The 19,054-nt window shown below is 46.2% G+C and overlaps 1 protein-coding gene across 3 annotated transcripts in view; it reads right to left on the bottom strand.

Annotated features, from left to right (window-relative positions):
* Positions 1-18,706, bottom strand: part of PIANP (PILR alpha associated neural protein) — a 36,698-nt gene extending 17,992 nt beyond the window's left edge. Inside the window, exons 1-2 of one of the 3 annotated variants that reach the window (XM_081894699.1) lie at positions 18,478-18,706; positions 256-325 (exon numbers count right to left, since the gene is read on the bottom strand). In XM_081894699.1, coding sequence (XP_081750825.1) covers positions 256-272 — 17 coding nt within the window. In that variant the 5' untranslated portion in view covers positions 273-325; positions 18,478-18,706. Of the gene's footprint in view, positions 1-255; positions 326-17,198; positions 17,561-18,477 lie in introns of those variants that run through there. The other 2 variants (XM_081894700.1, XM_081894701.1) reach the window with 2 other exon arrangements.
* Positions 18,707-19,054: the final 348 nt, after the last annotated feature.

Raw genomic sequence — 19,054 nt, forward strand, 5'->3', positions numbered from 1 at the left:
ACAGCTATGCTCCAAATGGATCTTTTCTATTTTGCACCCCCTCAGCTCAGTGCCTTGTGGGGGGGGGACTGTCCACACCACTGTAAATCCAGTGCTTTGCCTATTACCATTACCAGGCATGCATCAAGTACGGTTTGTTGCTGGTAGTGCACTAGCAATGCTTCCTTCTTCAAAGTACTGCCCTAGACACACACTTAAGTGCCTGGCCATGGCCCTTTTCCATCACGCTTTCTAAAAGAAGAGTTGCAAACCTACCAGGTGCTGGTCTCCATATCTAGAGGCGACTGTTTCTCCACTCAGCGGTAAATCTGCCTCATATTCTTCACTAAAAACCAGGAATGAAGAAAAAGGAATGTCAGTTGAATGTTCGCTAAAGCGTTCCTAAATCCCTTCAGCGCAGCTGATGCACGGCTGCCTAGTGACCACCAACTTTCATTACATTCCATCAAGTCCCTTCAACCCTTATAAACATGCCATGTATTATGAACATAAGCAGAAGACAGACCGACATGGAGAGAAAACATGCCCCTGCCTTATCATTGCACACGCACATTTCCCGCCCTCCCCCTGCACTCGCGGCAGAACAACATTAAGCATACACACACATTAATGTGAGCCTCACAGCCGTGAACACACGTGCTGCTGTTCCTCCAAGGGCTGGGGGCGGGAGGGGGGGATTTGTGCCTCTGATTTCTTATCACTTAAACAAGTTAAGAGAATCTTAATTCCTGCATTTATTTATAGCACTGAGCATGTAATCCATTTAATATAAAGAGCTACTTTAATTGTGTGTGGAGGCAAGGAAAAGAATAGGAATAAAATTAGAATGATAAACACAGGAGATAGCGAAAGGGAATGAATCAGGGAGAAAACGCCAGCCTGCTTAAGGACTGAGAGAGGAAAAATGTGTCCATAAAATATTTAGTGTTTACTTTCCGGAGGGCTAAAATGGCTTTCCCTTTTGCCCTTTTAATCACTGCCCGCACTCTCTCCCTCTCCCTTTCTCACACACAATTTTTTGATACAAATTATGGCTGTATAGCTTTTAAAAATGGCAAACTGGGATACGGATATTGTATGTTTGCACTTATATCTGGCCAGTTATACAACCTAGCTTGCTACTATTTCCCCAAACTCTGGTCTCCCATTGCGGGTGCAGAGTTCAAAAGATGATCCAGCCTGTAAGCCCTGGAGATGGCCCGGGTACAACTCATCTGCAGATACAGAGAAGCTGGGTGCTTTAAGCCTCGCAAGTCATTTCAAGGACTGGAGATAATATCTTTAGGAGAAACATCCCCTCCCAGGGGAGCCCAATGAAACCCAAGGCTCTGTTCTTGACAATGGTGTGGCTGACACAAGTCCTTCAGCAAACAAACTTAGAAGGGAAAATCAATATGCTAATGTTTTGCTGACTTGTTCGCTAGAGCTGTCAGACAGACCTCGAGTTCTAGGGTAAGCAAGGAAGACAGCTAAGAGAGTCCCCCACCCGCATTGTGTGTTTGTGTGCCTACAAAGTCTGGGTGAAAGGAAGAAGGGGAACTGAACGGACAGATAAAAAGTGACTAGAACAGATGGCCATATATCCACACGATTACAAGATGCAGAGACTACGTTTCTGTCTTGAAAAGTAAAATTCACTTCTCACTTTGTATCCTGGCAAATCTGATGTGCATTTTTACTACTTGCTAAATAGCTCTTTTATTGCAGCCTTATTATTTTAATCTCTTGAACATGTTCTCATAGAATATGATTCAGTTGTGATTAGACACTTATATTATGTTTAAATTCAGACTCATTTGAAACCCTGCGGAAAGCCACTGGGGGCAGGGAGGGAGCGAGGAGAAGATGGAAGCGGATTTTCCTGTTTAAAAAAGGGTTGTTGGGGTAATAAGAGGGCTGCTTTGTCTGAGCAGATTCTTTGGGGCCTGGAGAGAGGAGAGGAGAGAGAGCGTAGGTAATAATGGCAATGTGGGGGAGTCAGTTAATCATAAAAGGAGAAAGAAGAGTCATAGATTCGTTAACAATTCGATTCCTAGCGCAGGTGATGATCTGGTAGGAGGAGGAGGAATAAAAAGGGGAACATGGATACAACCATTACAGTACTACATTTTTGGAAGGGGCAGTGATTTAATTTAAAGCATTGTGATGTATGGAAGTGAAAGCTGGACCATAAAGAAGGCTGATCGCCGAAGAATTGATGCTTTTGAATTCTGGTGCTGGAGGAGACTCTTGAGAGTCCCATGGACTCAAGAAGGTCAAACCTCTCCATTCTGAAGGAAATCAGCCATAAGTGCTCACTGGAAGGACAGATCCTGAAGCTGAGACTCCAATACTTTGGCCACCTCATGAGAAGAGAAGACTCCCTGGAAAAGACCCTGATGTTGGGAAAGATGGAGGGCACAAGGAGAAGGGGACGACCGAGGACAAGATGGTTGGACAGTGTTCTCGAAGCTACCAGCATGAGTTTGACCAAACTGCGGGAGGCAGTGGAAGACAGGAGGGCCTGGCGTGCTCTGGTCCAGGGGGTCACAAAGAGTCAGACACGACTAAACGACTAAACAACAACCATATTTTTCTATTAACGCTTTTTGCCATCACAGACTGAGCTGCTTGGAAGGCTGAGGTCTACCTGCTCCTCAAATCCTTGACCTTCCTGGTTTCTGAAACTGCACAGAATTGAGCTTTCGATCTGGACTTCAGAAGTGACTAGCGCCTCTTTGAGAGAGGCTGTGACCCATCCTGCCCTAAGTGGTTCAACCTCTGTTGGGGTGGGGAAGCCAGTTTGGACCTTACTATTTTGGATCCTTTTCAGTTGCAAGTTCTTTAGAAGATTTTGCGGTGAGCAACACAGCCTTGCCTTGCAAGTCACACTAAGCCAAACCACAGCTTTGTGTGAACGTGAGGATGTGGACTCCTGGGGAGATCTCTGCCACTTTGCTCCTCTCCAGTCATTATGCTGCTGAGCCACCCACTCTCTGAACTATCCATGAGGCGCAACCAAGGTTTGTTCCTTGTATTCAACCCATAGTTTGTTTGGGAGAGCTAAACAGCGAGTTTGGGATAGAGTGAATCCGCCGTTGGGCCCTCAGCACACCATGCCTTGACTTAGCATGGTGGACGAATCAGAACAGCCCTCCTCTTCAAAAGAGATGTATAAAAGCTGCCATTTATGAGTGATGTCTTGTCGCTGCCTGCATCTCCTCCCCCTGCCCATGTAGCTTTATAATGCATTATGAATTTTCCTCCTCTCGTTCCCTACCCCATGGAGCAGTAGCCAGTGAAGTGGATCAGCCGTAGCTGGGAAACTTTCAGTGGAACGGCAACACATCACATGCCTTGCATTATTAAATGTTACAGGGTGAGCAGAGGAGCAGACATAGCAGCTGAAACACCTAGTTCCATCCTAATATATTCCTGCTTTCTATATTCAACTTGTCATAAGCATTAGACATAATGCATGTGATTACAGAGATAATGTATGTGATAAGCATTGCAGAAAGAATGACTGTAATGTTATTACTGTGGGGAATTTGTAGTCAAAGTAAACTAGCAGGCATAGGGATAGTTAATGCATGAAGGGATTAAAGACCACAAAGTTGTAATGCTTGACTCAGTTAGGTCACACTCCCTCATCTCCAGTGAGGGAGGAAATAAATATTCTTTCATCACTCTTCTTCACACCATGTAACTGACCAGGAAGAAAGTGTGTGAGCTTGCCTGCTTCAAACCATCTTTTGGTACTTTGTACCCAAGGGAATTCTACCTGTGTTCTCCTTGCTGCTGCATGGAATAACACATGAATCATACAGTACTTTAAGATTTTGTAAGTAAAGCTTTGAAGAGTGTGGTTTGTTCATTGCAAGAGGAGCAGAAATGGGGAAAGCACTATAAGCAAAGTTTTAAACTCTGCTGGGGTCTTTCTCCCACCGGAGAGCGTGTTATGCCCTGCATCTTGAATCCAGGAATCCAGCTGATTCTTTTATTAATTACCCACACGTGGGTCATAGATCTATTTCCCTCTGCAATTATTTGTTTGGTTGATATGGCCCCATTAGAGAGTACAAGAGGGCAGGTCCCTATCTCAAGGGGCTTACAACCCAAACGTGTGCTTTGAACCCCTGAAATGTGGTACATAAATGACGGTTATTCAAAGCATAAAATGCCCCCTCAGAAGCCATTTGAGGCCTTTTCTCCAAGAATGCAGATTCTGAATCCTCTCTGGGCAGTTATTTTCCATCGCTTGAATTCAGGCAGCCTTTCCCCCATGCTTAGCCGAAAGCTACCTGCCTCTTGCTTAAACTCATTACATCACTGAACAGGGTGAACATTTGCTCCCCATCTTCTTTCTAAAATTCTCTTAAATATTTAAATACCCCTTCTTAATCTTCTTTTCTCCAGGCAAGCCACACCAGGAGCTTTTGGCCCACCCTCATAAGACTTGCCTTCAGATCTTTTTTATCCTCTCCATAGCTCACTTCTGAATTCTTTCTTCTTTCCCCTGCAGCATCTATCTTCATCATGTCCAAAAAAACCAACTTCAGGCTCTCATTATATTTAGGACAGGATACATTCTGGAAAGCCTTTCCCCCCCTTTTTAAAAGGATTTTATTTTCCACGTTGCACTAATTCTAGTACTGTGCGCCAGTGTGAGTTGCTGTACCTGCATGTGCATTGGAGGGGGCAAGGGAAGGAACACTGTGTGTGTGTGTGTGTGTGTGTGTGTGTGTGTGTGTGTGAGAGAGAGAGAGAGAGAGAGAGAGAGAGAGAGAGAGAGAGAGAGAGAGAGAGAATGGAGCCCCAGCTGCAGGGGATAGTCCATTATTGCTGTTAAAAAATCATGAGAGATTTGTGCTTCTTCATTGAGAGAGGGGAACACGCAACCTTCAGAAATGGGGGGGGGGGGGAGCTAAGGGAATGATTCATCTCTCACATGTGCAGAACTGTACCTATGCAAGGGGGTCCTTGCCCTGCTAGCCTCTGCCACCCCCCTAGTGACACATACAGCTGGGGGTATAAGCAGAGAGCCGTGTGTGCCCATGTAATGAAGTGCCCTAAATGAATGAGCCCTATATAAAAAGGTGACTTGTGGGTGTGTGTGTGGGGGGGTGGCATTTCACAAAATGGAAGATCAGGGCGTTGCTGTTGACATTTTATTTCTGAAAGGATACACAAGCACTTGCCAGTTTAAGCGACATAGCAAGGGAAGTGCTTGCCGCTACAGGAGTAAAAGCGACATTTAAAATAAAAAAATTAAGAGCCCAGGCACAGGGGAGGGCTAGGGCAGTGTTATTCGCAATCAGTGACAACACAGGCACCACCTACAGCATTCACAGAGTCATATGTCACAAAATATTTATGCTGCGTTGAACACTATTGCGATCTTCAAAGCAAATTTGAAGCATGTTTCCACCAGCTTCAGAGAATTCTGGGGACTGTAGTTTGTTAAGGGTTATTGGGGATTGTAGCTAGGGTGCCCAGAATTATTTAGAGAGGAAAGTGTACAGTGGTACCTCGGGTTACATACGCTTCAGGTTACAGACTCCACTAACCCAGAAATATTACCTCGGGTTAAGAACTTTGCTTCAGGATGAGAACAGAAATTGTGCACTGGCGGCGCAGCAGCAGCGGGAGGCTCCATTAGCTAAAGTGGTACTTCGGGTTAAGAACAGTTTCAGGTTAAGAACGGACCTCCGGAACGAATTAAGTATTTAACCCGAGGTACCACTGTACTTCGAATGTGCTTTAAAGGTGCAGTGTCAAACTGTAATAAACACATCAACTGGGGCAAGAATCATATTGATGTACATGGCACTTTGCAGCTCAAGTGTGTGTGTGTGTGTGTGTGTGTGTGTGTGTGTGTGTGTACACACACACACACACAGACACACCACACAGCTTGCCCCAAAGCACTTACAACTAATGGTCCACTTCCAGTCACATATTAGTATTGCCCCACCATCGCCAAATTGGGAAGCTCAGTTGGTAGAACATGAGACTCTTAATGTCTGGGCCACGGGTTGGAGCCCTATGTTGGGCAAAAAGTTCCTGCATTGCAGGGGGTTGAACTAGACCCTCGTGGTTCCTTTTCCAACTCTACAATTCTATGATTCCATTACTGTCTGCATCATAAGATGCAGCCACCTTCCACAGAGGAATCTCCCTCTTTCTCTCTCTCTCTCTCTCTCTCTCTCTCTCTCTCTCTCTCTCTCTCTCTCTCTCTCGTTGTATCAGTAAGTGGGTAGAGAAAAGTTTAGCAAGAAGAGCAAGGCAAACCTAAGAAAAGGACTGGGAGAAGGTGTGCTTACTCACACTTAGACTGGATGCGTTATGTACGGAAGTTCTCACCCTGGGCCAGCAGGGGGATACTGTAGATAGTTATGCAAATAAGGGATCAAAAGTGATGTTCAGTGATTGGATAGTTTTAGGAAATTGTTACAGTTACGTTGTACTGGAGCTCTATATAAGCAGGCTGACTGAACCCTTCAGTTCAGTTCTGTCCTGGCCTGTGAATAAACAAGAGCTGTTTGAAGAATCGCTGTGTCGTCTGATATGTTCACCCACAATTTAACAGGATGCATATGCACCTTACATTTAAAGCACATTTAAAACATATTCCCCCCCCCAAGCAGTGGCGTAGCGTGGGGGCGTGGGGGCGGCCGCACCGGGTGCAACATCTGGGGGTTAGGGTTAGGGGGCGCAAATCCACGGGTTAGGGGGTGCAAATTACTTGCCTTGCCCCGGGTGCTGACAACCCACGCTACGCCACTGCCCCCAAGAATCCTGGGAATTATAGCTTGTTAAGTGTGCTGGGAATTGCAGCTCCGTGAGAGATAAACTATATTCCCCAGGATTCTTGGGGGGGGGGTGCTTCAAAAATATGATGTATGTGCAGCTGTTATCTATGTTAAAGGGGCAATGAAGGCTGAGTAGGGAGGGGCGGGGGCGGTTAGGAAAATGTGAGCTTTGAGATGGAATTTAGAGGAAGGAATAAAACATATTACCTTATGCTCATTGTGATGAATTACTCTGCATCCATTTTCAATGGTTTAATAGTTTCTTCTTCACACATAGCGTAAAATTGAGGGGTGTTCTTTAGAAGAAAACTCACATTTAATTAAAATGTTGCTTTTAAGCTAGATTCACTTTTCTGATACCATCTAGGGCAGCTGGGACACCTGTTATTAAAGCAGAAACCTCACTCTGCCATTCTGTAATTGATTCTGCCAGAAGCTTCCAGCAAAACCCAAAGTTTTCTGGGCCACTTCCCTCAGTTCTACTTCCCCCTCACACATTTGGCTGCTAGGCCTTGAATCGTCGTCTAACAGCAGTTCTTCAAGACCTTATTCTCACGATTCATGTGCGCTGTGGCATCAAATGCTGGCTTGCCTCCTCCATGGATGTTTTGAAACACCTCACAACCTGCCTCAAACAAAAAGCTTTTTCAACAATTTCCAGCTATGACTGATTGTTTAATAATCAGACGGTGTACATGAGGTTACACGCTACCTGGCTCACATTTTCTTTTCCAACGTCTTTTATCACCCTGCTAGGTAAACCCAACATTGTTTGCCACGCATTGTCTTCTACCCTAATGGCAGAGACTCCCCTCACCTCATGACCTTACCCAAGTGCAATATACTAGACTGCTGTTCCTTGCGATTGCTGATCCCAATCCTCCTCCGCCGCATGTGTGTTTGGTGCTTCTGTCACAGAGGCTTAGCTCACCCAAAACAGCAGATCATGGAAGTGACCTCAAACGTCATCTAGCCCAACCCATCTATTCACGGCTACAGCATTCTTTTTTGCAACCCCACCATTTCACAAGCAAGTGGCTGCATTGCTTCAGGCTTCAGGTGGGAGATCACTCTTTCTCAACAGGTAAATCAGGTGGTCAGTTAAAGGTAAAGGGACCCCTGACCATTAGGTCCAGTCGTGGCTGACTCATCTCACTTTAAAGGCCAAGGGAGCTGGCGTACAGCTTCCGGGTCTTGTGCCCAGCATGACTAAGCTGCTTCTGGCAAACCAGAGCAGCGCACGGAAATGCCGTTTACCTTCCCGCCAGAGTGGTACCTATTTATCTACTTGCACTTTGACGTGCTTTCAAACTGCTAGGTGGGCAGGAGCTGGGACCGAACAACGGGAGCTCACGTATTGTCAAAAAAGTGGGCGTGCACTACCAAAAGAAAGGGAGGAGAACATTAAGAAAAACACGTGGTTTTTAAAAAATGTACAGGAGCAAATTCAGAAATTGCTGCGATTACAATAGAAATACATCTCACCAAAGTGGGGAAGACATCAGGGGACTTGTGTGCCTGCTAAATCTGATGTCCACGTACTCATGGCTGTTGAGGGGCAACTTCAAGGCTTCTTGCTCTCCCTTTTTATGTTTCTTATCTTTAAGCCAGACTTGGACTGGGCAGTTGTCAAATAGAGGACACCTTCAAACAGAGAACTGACTTCTGAGAGCCTTTCGAAACAGAGGAGTGTCCTTTGTAAAGCAGGACACATTGGCACCCTATAGGTAGGCAAGCAGATAGACAGAGATATGTTCCCTCTCTCTTTCTTTTCCAAATGAGTGTCAGGTGGTGGAGTGAGCAGAAAGCAGTAACTCTCAGAAGGAAGGAGCACAAACCTCATGGTTAATGCATTGTAGGGACATTTATATGCCATTTCTTGCTAAATATTTAAACACTTCACATACATTATCACGTTGTAACCATTGCAATTCCTGAAGTTTATTTTCAATTGACGCCACCCTATGACCCGGTTCACATGCAACGCTAAGCCAAACCATGGCTGTGTGTGAATGAGCAGTCGTGCAAGCTCCTGGAGGGAAGATGGTGGCTGCTTTGTTCCTGCGCTGATCTTGTCGCAATATTGTGAGCTAAGCCACAGCTTGGCTTAGCATTATTTCTGAAACTGGTGAAAGTGATGTTTTATCTCCCCAAGCCATGGAAACCAAAAAGTAGTGAACCACTGAACAAACCTTGGCTACAGGTTGTGGTTTGCCTGGAGTGAGATAAACCACAGATCTCAGCTTAGACGTAACGCCAAGCCAAACCATGGCTTAGCTCACAGCAGCGCAACACCAGCAGGACTGGAGGAGAAGCAAAGTTATGGTTTGGCTTAGTGTTACGTGTGAACTGAGCCTATATCTTACTTCAGCTTTTCTTTTCAGTCTACGGCAAACCTGCACTCTAGCTAGGCCTACTGTATATTTCATAGGGCCGGCCCACCCATGAGGCAAGGTGAGACAACTGCCTCAAGCAGCAAGATCCACCAAGGCAGTTAATCCCAGTGTTGATCTTTCTTCCCCCTACTTTTCCCCTGATGATCTTCCCTCACCACTTCTTCTCTGGTGGGAAGGGAGGTGACATTCTAGGGTCTGTCTCGGGTGCAACCATGTCTTGAGAAAGTCCTGGCATTTCATACCTCTTTTTCTTTTAAAACTCCAAACTATTTATTTAAATGTCAAGCTGGCAGGTGCCTCTTCTTCTTTTTCAACTTCCCTTTGGAAGCTTTTAAGGCTGCCATTGCCAATTAAATCTAAGCCATGCTTTTGGTACAACAGTTGAACCTCTCTCTCTTTCACTGGCTCCTTGTGTCTCATTGGCCCTAAATAATTTGAATGCATATAGTACCTGCTGTAGTTTGTCAGTTTTTATGGCTCAGAAGTTCTCCTTTATGTATGTTATTCATCTTTTCTCCGCTAATAAGGTGGCCAAATGTCCTACTTTCCTGAGGACTTTTTTCTATTTCCAGTTTAAAGATTAATCGCCATTACAAGAGGAGCAGGGCCTTGAAGTCGCGCCTGGGCAGAAGACTAGGCCGGCTCATAGCAGGTCACCTATGCAGTTTTTCCCACAATGGGGAGCTGTAGTGCATCTCTATTTAAATTATAGAAAATTGTTTCTAAATTTACTTCTAGCCATATAAATTAGCAAGCAAGCTCATAGCAGGTCACTTAGTCAAAGTTTTTCCCACCATGGGGAGCTGTAGTGCACCTCTATTTAAATTATAGAAAATTGTTTCTAAATTTACTTCTAGCCATATAAATTAGCACATGCAAATTTTATGCAAATCGGTGCCCTCTTTTTTAGTGATGCATAACTGACCGCCCTGCTTGCTAAGCGCATTTTCCTCTACTGACCTAAGGAAATTGGTTTTCCCCTTACTTCAAGATCCTAAGTTCTACACCATTAAATTGGATATAAACTGTACACACATTTTCCCTTCACCCTTTTCTGGTCCTTGCTAAACATGCTCACTTTCTTCATTTCCCCCGCATTTTTCTTGCACAACACTTCCCTGATCCTCTTTGCTGCTCTCCTGTGAACTTTGTGTGGTTTGTTGATGTATTTTAAAAGGCAGAGCACCGAACTGGATGTTTCTCCCTACTCAGATCTATGTGTACTCTGTGTTAAAATTCCTACTTATACCATTTAAAAATGTGTTAGTCTTTAAGGTGTCACAGGACTCTTTCTTGTTTCCATAAAATGTGTGCATCTTTTCATATTTTTCTCCCTTTGCAAAATTTATTCTGCATCTCCTAATCATCGTGGGGAAGGGCAAAGAGGTCTGGGGAGTTAATTGAAATCAAATTCCAGTGACCCTTGGAAATTTCATTCAGCCATCTTTATGGGCACCTGATATTTCCTTCATCATTTCGCGCACACTTGCAGGCTTGTCTTCATAGCCCGAAGGAACCTGAGGTTTGTGCAGAATATCACAGTCCCGTGCAGAACTGTTAAATGCACACAGCCAATCTCTGGTAAAGTGGCATTGTCCCCTTTCTAAAAAACAAACAGGTGACCACAATATTGATGAAAATATTGAAGATGGCCTAGGGCAATCGCTGCCACAAGCTTCACTCATTGCTTCATCTTCCCACATTATCAGTGAGTCAACTGTTCTTTACAGGTTATGAGCTATCAGCCAACTGCCTAGATTTATCGAGCTTTATAATATCATGTGAAACGACCTGAAAGGCTTTTTAAAGGTGCTCATTAAATCCACAGTGAGCTACATGCTTAACACAGGCAGTCATTCCAAAGCCTGCCTTAGATACCAACATGTCATAGCTTCCTGTGCCACAGATGCTACTGCACTAAGAGGTACCAATGTGATGATATAACCACCTCTGACTAGGATTCTTCAGAAGCCGAGAGAAACACTTCACCGAAGCATGAGACCTAGATTTATGGCTCTTACAGCACAGCAAGAACGAGGCAGAACTGGAGAGTCTTGAAGTGCTTCTAAACTAGCAGTTTTTGGTCTCAACTAGCAACCATGTTCTGCCCACACTATTGGGTGTGATCTAGCCCATGCGCAAGTGGCAATACATCTAAGCCATTTTAGCAGCAGCATGTTTATTTTTAAATCAATTTTAAATTTTGCACTCAAGCAGTCTTTCATTTACATGCCACTGCATAAATATTTTTAAAACGTTTACTTAAAATATAGACTAAAAAGTATTTTGAGTGCAACTTAAATGATTTATTTATTTGTTAAACCAACTCTCTAAAATGGTGCTGAATGGAAAGCCAAGATGCTTATTTTTTTATAAAAAATGTCTACATTTGTGTGCTAAAATGATTTTTCTTTTAAGCACCATTGATTTTTTTTTAAATGTAAGCGGAAAAAATGCTTATGTGCAAATTGAAAGAGTATAAAAAAGTAAAACCACTGCTAAATGGAGCTAACCATGTGCTATACTTTCTTTCTTTCTTTGACCTTTAAAAAGAGATGGGAGACTTAGGGTGGTGTTGGAAAACAGCAATTCCATTATGATGTCATATAAAGGTAAAGGGACCCCTGACCATTAGGTCCAGTCGTGACCGACTCTGGGGTTGCGGCGCTCATCTCGCTTTATTGGCCGAGGGAGCCGGCGTACAGCTTCCGGGTCATGTGGACAGCATGACTAAGCCGCTTCTGGCGAACCAGAGCAGCGCACGGAAACGCCGTTTACCTTCCCGCCGGAGTGGTACCTATTTATCTACTTGCACTTCATGCTTTTGAACTGCTAGGTTGGCAGGAGCAGGGACCGAGCAACGGGAGCTCACCCCGTCACGCGAATTCGAACTGCCGACCTTCTGATCAGCAAGTCCTAGGCTCTGTGGTTTAGACCACAGCACCACCCATGTCCCTATGATGTCATATAGATGCCTCATAAAAAGTGAGTGAACCAAGTGTGGCAATTCCACAGTAAGTAGCTAGTGTGGAAGCAATCAATGAACCTGACGCGTCCAGAGCCCAATGTCTCATTACAACAACACCCTTGTTTGAAGCCTTTAAAATGAGATGTGGATGTGAATTTGAGGCTTCCTCCTGTCCTTTCCCTTTCCTTATTAAAGATAAAACAAAACAGTAGTGACACAATGTCAAGGACACTATGGGGAAAGCCCAAATGACTGTTTCAAAGCAAACTGAGTAAGATCTGCCTAGGGGTAGTGGATGTAGCATTGAAGATCAGATAAGAAACTCACATTTCCCTTTCTAAATCCTCCCATTGAGACTTTTGAAGTATGGTTGTGAACCAGGCGTGTTTGCTTCAACCCACAATCACTTCTAAACTTACCCTCCCTTTCCATCACTTTCTCCAGCTTCAACCCTCACCAAGCTATTAGTTGACTGAAAATTCAACAATGGTTGGGTTTCGATACTTTGCAATAAAGAATAAAATTGCAATGTTTTATTAACACTTGTGTTTGGTGAAAACAAACAAGTTTTCATGGAAGTAAAACTTTTTTGATAGACCTTTTGCAAGAAAAAAAATTGCACTAATCAATGCTTTCTTACTATGGGGATACGATTTTAATACTTGGTTACAACTTGTATTCTGCTGATCTGGAATGTTTCAGAAATAAAGAAATCTATTTCAGCAAAAAACAACACAGAGCTGTCCATCCCACTGCTACATGTGTCTGTCTGTTGGAGTGATTGGACAGTGACTATTATCTTAGAATGAGCCTAACCCATCTCCTCTCTCCCATTTCTCCCTACTCTTCCGTCTGACAACAGAGCCACCAGCAGTGCTACAGCAAGAACTCACTTAATGAAGGTAGCATTAGGTACCCATGACAGCCAACGTTCCTCCAGGAATCTGTCCAATCCTTTGGGTTGTTATTGTTTTTAAGCCACCTAACATTATGGCTTCTCCACATCTTGAGACAATTAATTTCATGAGTTCATCACAAACTCTTCAAAAAATAACTGTAGGAAATTTAACAGAAGGCTGTGAGAATTGTGTGAGTGTGCACGGACGCACGCACACAACTGAGAATCATGTCTTTCAGTCAGATGTTTAATTAATTAACACACTCTTGTTTAATTTTCCTCGCTTCGGTGGAGCAGTGAAATAAGATATGCTTGGTGCCTTTTTCGTTCCTGGATTAACCTTAGCTAGGACCTGAGAAGAGATGCAGACTGCACCTTTTTTACCTTGGTAGCAGAGTAAATGTTTATCATATATATGAGGCCAACAGTTGAAAGTTACTTTAGCGTCGTGGCTAAAGAGATTGAGATCGTAGTCAGACAGAACCTGGTTTGGATCTCTCCTCTGCCATGACCTCACTCAGTGCCACTCCCTCAGCCTTCCTACATCTGCAATCTCAAGATAATAATACTGACCTACCATACAGGGAGGGACACAGGTGGCACTGTGGGTTAAACCACAGAGCCTAGGACTTGCCAGTCAGAAGGTTGGTGGTTCGAATCCCCGCGACAGGGTGAGCTCCCATTGCTCGGTCCCTGCTCCTGCCAACCTAGCAGTTCGAAAGCATGTCAAAGTGCAAGTAGATAAATAGGTACCACTCCGGCGGGAAGGTAAACGGCGTTTCCGTGCGCTGCTCTGGTTCGCCAGAAGTGGCTTAGTCATGCTGGCCACATGACCCGGAAGCTGTATGCCAGCTCCCTCAGCCAATAAAGCGAGATGAGCGCCGCAACCCCAGAGTCGGTCACGACTGGACCTATTGGTCAGGGGTCCCTTTACCTTTACCATACAGGCGTGTTGTAAAGATAAGGTAATCTGTGCAAGGCAATAAAAAAAAATCCATATAAATGCTAAGCATTATTGTTATTGGAAGTATTTCAGGGCTCCCAGAATTTCCAGTTAGTGATCCAAGACATGCCTGTCTGCCTGCCCGCTTGCCTGGTTCAACAACATTACAAGGTAGCTGGACTGTCGATTAAAGTCGCTTCAAGGCAGCTCCTTGCATCCTCCCCATTTTCCAGAAATATTTCAAGAGGTAACTTGAAGCTTACAAGGGCTTTCATGAGATCATTTAGAAGCAAAAGGTATGCATGCTTAAATCAACAGTTTACCTACTTATGCCAGAACACCCACCTTTGCTCAGTGCTTCAGATTAAAATAAGGAGCAATTGAGCAGTAACCCAATTCCTGTCATTTACTCATAGCTTCTAGCTGTTGGGAGATTTTAGAAACACCCCCAGCATTAGTTTGTATTCCCTGACTGTCTTGTCTAATAGCTACTGACATTTTTTTTCCCTTCGGGAATTTTTAAATCCTTTTTTAAAAAGAGTTTTATTTTCTGTTCTCGAAACGTTCTGTGGCAAATTTGATTCATGGATCAAACTGAGTATTTTGTTTAGACTCTTCTGCCTGCGTCTCTTCAGGTTCTCGGCTGTTTTTGCATTATTGAGCCCAGGTAAAATTATCAGCTGCTCCCCATCAACTTACTTCACAGCATTGATGATTTTCTCATGTGCTTCTGTTGCACCGTCTTCCTGTCATCTGGCTCAAGGAGCCTCAAGTCTATTATGGAAGCTGTTTCATCTCACTGATCATTTTAGCTGCCTTCCTCTGCCCCTGTCCTCCCTTGCTCTGCAACATCAGGTTGAGCTGTGGGTGGAGGAAGATCAGCCCCGAACAGAGAAGTGCAAACACACCTTCGATCCACACGCTGACATTAAAATATGTGCTCTCTTTTTATTGGAATAGTTCTGATACGGACCCTCCCTCTCTCCCCCTCCCCCCGTTTCCCCTCAGCGTGTATTACTTTGCAATTTCCAACACTGAATTTCATCTGCCATTTTATTGCTAAAGTCACCCAGTTGTGTAATGACCTTCCAGAAAACAGCAATCTGCTCTGGACTTTAAAGCTTTGCCAGCTGTAAAATGTTTCCACCTCAGCACCCCTCCCTTCCTTTCTTGAGGTCACTGTTGAATATGTTTAACATCGCTTCTTTGATGCACAGATGCTTGCTCCCACTTTCCTATTTGGCCTTTCAGTGCGATGCTGACCCTGTCATCGTTCTAGTCCTCAACACAGCACATCTCTCAACACAGCACAGAAAACGCATTCCGGTGCTTGAGGCAGAAAATCCAAATGGTGCCCCCATGGTGATTTAAAACAACAACAACCTAAGTACCTTCAAAAAAAAAAATAGGGCTTATGCCAGAACAATATGCTGAAAAAATATGTTTTGAGTTTCCATATTTTTTTATTAAAAATCCCCAGCAACAACTCATTACTGATTCACAAAAAGATCGTCCCTCTTATTCCAGGATGACTTTGTTTTCTTAAGAGCTTTTGATGAAGGGCTTTGTCAAACGCTTCTGAAAATCCAATTGCACTAAATCAACTGGGTCGCCCTGTTCTACATGCTGCCTGACATCTTCGGAGAATTCGGGTAGATCAGTGAGATGTCACTTTCCCTTATTAATCTCACAGTTGACTGTTCCCTGACATAACAATATTTATCTGAGTCTCGTATGCTTTTGCCTAGGCTCTCAGAATTTCTGTGCATTTTCTTTTTACAGTAAACAGAGGGTTTTTTCCTCCAGCTCGGTCCTGTACATATCTATTCAGAAGTAAAACCCTGAGTCCCTCCCATGAGGAAAGGTGTGGCTAGTACCTCAAGGTGGCAGATTTCTGCCACCATGATAGTAATGCAGACTGAAAGATAGATCTGAAGCACAGGGCACCATCCGCCAGGAAATTCTCCTGTGCAAGACTCTCTGAATGAATAGGAGCTGCACAAGAGAACTGCATGTGCTCTGGCACACTTGGATTAATTTCAATGGATTGCATGCTGGAGAATGTCTGGACTGATTTTGCCATTAATGTAGCCATTTGGATTTTCTACGTCAGCTGCCAAGATGTCTTAAGGAAGACCCTAGTTACTCTAAGCTCAGCCAGAAATATATACAGACAAATTTTCACTGGTCTCTCCTGGCTTTCAGATGCATGCAAGGATGTTCAATAGTCGTACAAATATAGCAGTGTGGGCAGAAGGAAAACTGGCCCCAGAGCCTAGAGACGGTGGGTGGGATCCTGCACCATTGTTCTGAATCCCACACTGGCCTAGACTTGAAGATGAATAGACTGCTACTCTTAATCAGTAGGAGTGGGAGTATCAAAAACCAACTGCTGGTGTGTGTGGCTGAAGATTTGCAGTGATGGCTCCTGCTATGTTCTGGAGAAAGGAAAAGGGAGTTCAGGGGGGGGGGAGACGCCTAACAGGGAGCATGATAGAGGTGAACATGATTATGAATGGTGTGGGAGTACATAGGGAACATTATTTCTTTCTCTCAGTGGCAGTGGATTTAGGACAGACCAAAAAAAGAGTAGCTCTTCACATAACACACAATAAATTAGCTTACAGAATTCATTACCAGAACATGCAGAGACAGCTTCTAGCTTAGAGGCTAAAGAAATACTCAAATTCATGGAAGACAGGACTAGCCAAGGCAAGCTAAAGAGACCCTCCATGGCTGGGTACAGTCTACCTCCAGTTGCTAGACGCTGCACAGCTGTATTACATTGTGCCTCACAGTGAGCCTCCCCAGCTACTTTTGGGGACCATGCTGGGCTCGAGCGACCCTTGGCCTGAACTGAACAGGCATTTCTTATGTTCGTCTACAGATCTGACACTCTATCGAGATGGAAAAACTGGGACTAAGAATACGAATGCTGGTGCTGTCCCAAAGTGTGAGTCCCTGCTGTGCTCCAAAGCTGGGCTGTGACTTCATGTTGATGGTGGCTAATGCACTGTTTACAGAAATCCTCCAGCCTTTGCTCGCTGAGGTTGTGAAGCAAAGTCTGGAGCTATCTCACCCTATGATGGTGTTGCTTCTGTTGAAGGCGAGATGCTTGGGGAAGTGTTAGCCTCAAATCTTGCTGGGGGAAGCAGTTTGATGTTCAACAGCTGACAAAGCGAACCTCACTACCACCTACCTGTGGATCAGATGGCCTGGAATCCTAACGTGCCTACGGATGTCAGCAAGCTTTGTTCTTCCACCTCTTGCAACAGCAAAAAGCACAGTCCAGCGCGCGCGCACTTGGGAGAATAAGTGCCATTGAACTGAGCGGGTTGCGTAAACATGCCTAGGGTGGCACTGCAAATCCTGGGAGCCAAATGCATTTTCCTGTGTTTGGGAAGGGGCTGTCCAAGCACAGCAATGAGGCCCCTCCCAGAGGGGCTGAATTCCCCCATGGGCATCCACAAGCAGTCTGGAAGATTTCCTCGCATTGTGTTGCTGTGTGTGACGCATTCATTGCTGCCCTGGCGCTGGACTTTTTGCAGGACACCCACCCTGGCCGGTGCACAAGAGGGGCTCAAGTTATCTCACGCCTCCCTCCCTGACATTCCTCCTTGCCTTGCTTGGTCACAGTTGTTCTTTGGGCACAACAGGTCTGGGTGCATCATGCATGTCAAGAGCTGTGGGGAACTGGAGCCAGAGTTGCTCATGGAGCTGGGGCAAGGCTGCTGGATAGGACCAGATGAGACTGCCAAGTACAAACCCAGAAGGAGCTTGTTTTCTTTCATCAAAGGAAGCATCCTTGATCTGTCTCACTGTCTCTCTCTCTCATACATACACACACACACAGAGACAGAAACACACAGAGCACACTGCACTGAACAGAACATCCCTCCTTGGTCCACCAAGCTCCACAGACCAGGCGCCCCAGGGCTCTCCAGATCTCTCTCTCTACACGCAGGAAAACCACGAAGTCCACGAAGCAACCCCACAAAAACACATTTGCTTTTTCACATTGTGGAAGCCACGGAGGGGGGGGATCTCTCCCTCAGACCCCACAGAAACCCCTTTATCTCACATCTTCAAAACCACCACCCTTTCTTACTTCCAACAGGAAAACGGAGAATTCCACCCCCCACGGAAAACAAAACCGGGACTCGAGTGGACCCCGTTCCCCCACCGAGCACCCCCTCGCCTCTGCGCCTCCCCTCGACGCACTGGAGCCCCGCGGAAGGCGGGCAGCTCCGGACCCGACAGGAGCGTCCCGCAGCCGCCCCGTTTGGGAAGCGTTGACCTGAGAGGGGCGGCAGCCCGAGCACGCCCCGCCGCCGCCGCCCCATCCGCAGCCCTCTCTCCGTGGGGAAGCGAAGGCGCGACGGCGGAGGAGAGCCGGAGCCGAGAGCCCTGGCTCCGTCCCCGCCGGGCAGCGCGCCCGAGAGCCAGCCCGCCTGCCCGCCCGCCCGCCCGCCACTCACCTTCCCAGCGGCGGCGAGGGGGGACGCCGCCGGGCTTGGGGGAGCCCGCGTGCCGCCGCCGCCGCTTCCCATCTCCGGGCTCGGCGAGGCTACAGCGCGGACTGCGCGCCAGCCTCTTCTGGCGAGGCTGTCTTGTCCGCCCGTCCGCCCGTCTGTCTCGCTCGCTCGCTCGCCGGCCGCGGTTAACCCTCGGGCTGCCGGCGGGCCGGACCCCCGCCTGCTCGGCGCGCCACCAGAGGCCGCCCCCTCGAGCGGGAGGACGGGCGCCTCTTCGCGCAGCCGGCGAGGGAATGAAGGGGCAGGAGGGCGCGAGGGAGGGAAGGAAGGAAGGGGTCCTCTCGGGGAGGGGCTACCGGAGCCGGGGGGAGAGGAGGCAGCCCCCGAGCGCGCTCCAAACCCCTCTGGAAGGAGGCGGAGGGGCAGCCGATCAGGCCACCCGCGCCCCGTCTGCAGCTGGGGCAGCAGCCTCTCCCACAGCCCTGTGGGCGCCCCGGAGCGCAAGGATTTTCTTAATCAGAGTGCCTCTGGGCATGTGCAAAGTGTTCCCAAGCAAGATGAGAGGTCCGCCTCCCGCTTT

The sequence above is a fragment of the Podarcis melisellensis genome (assembly GCF_964234715.1).
Source record: "Podarcis melisellensis genome assembly, chromosome: 17".
NCBI lineage: Eukaryota > Metazoa > Chordata > Lepidosauria > Squamata > Lacertidae > Podarcis > Podarcis melisellensis.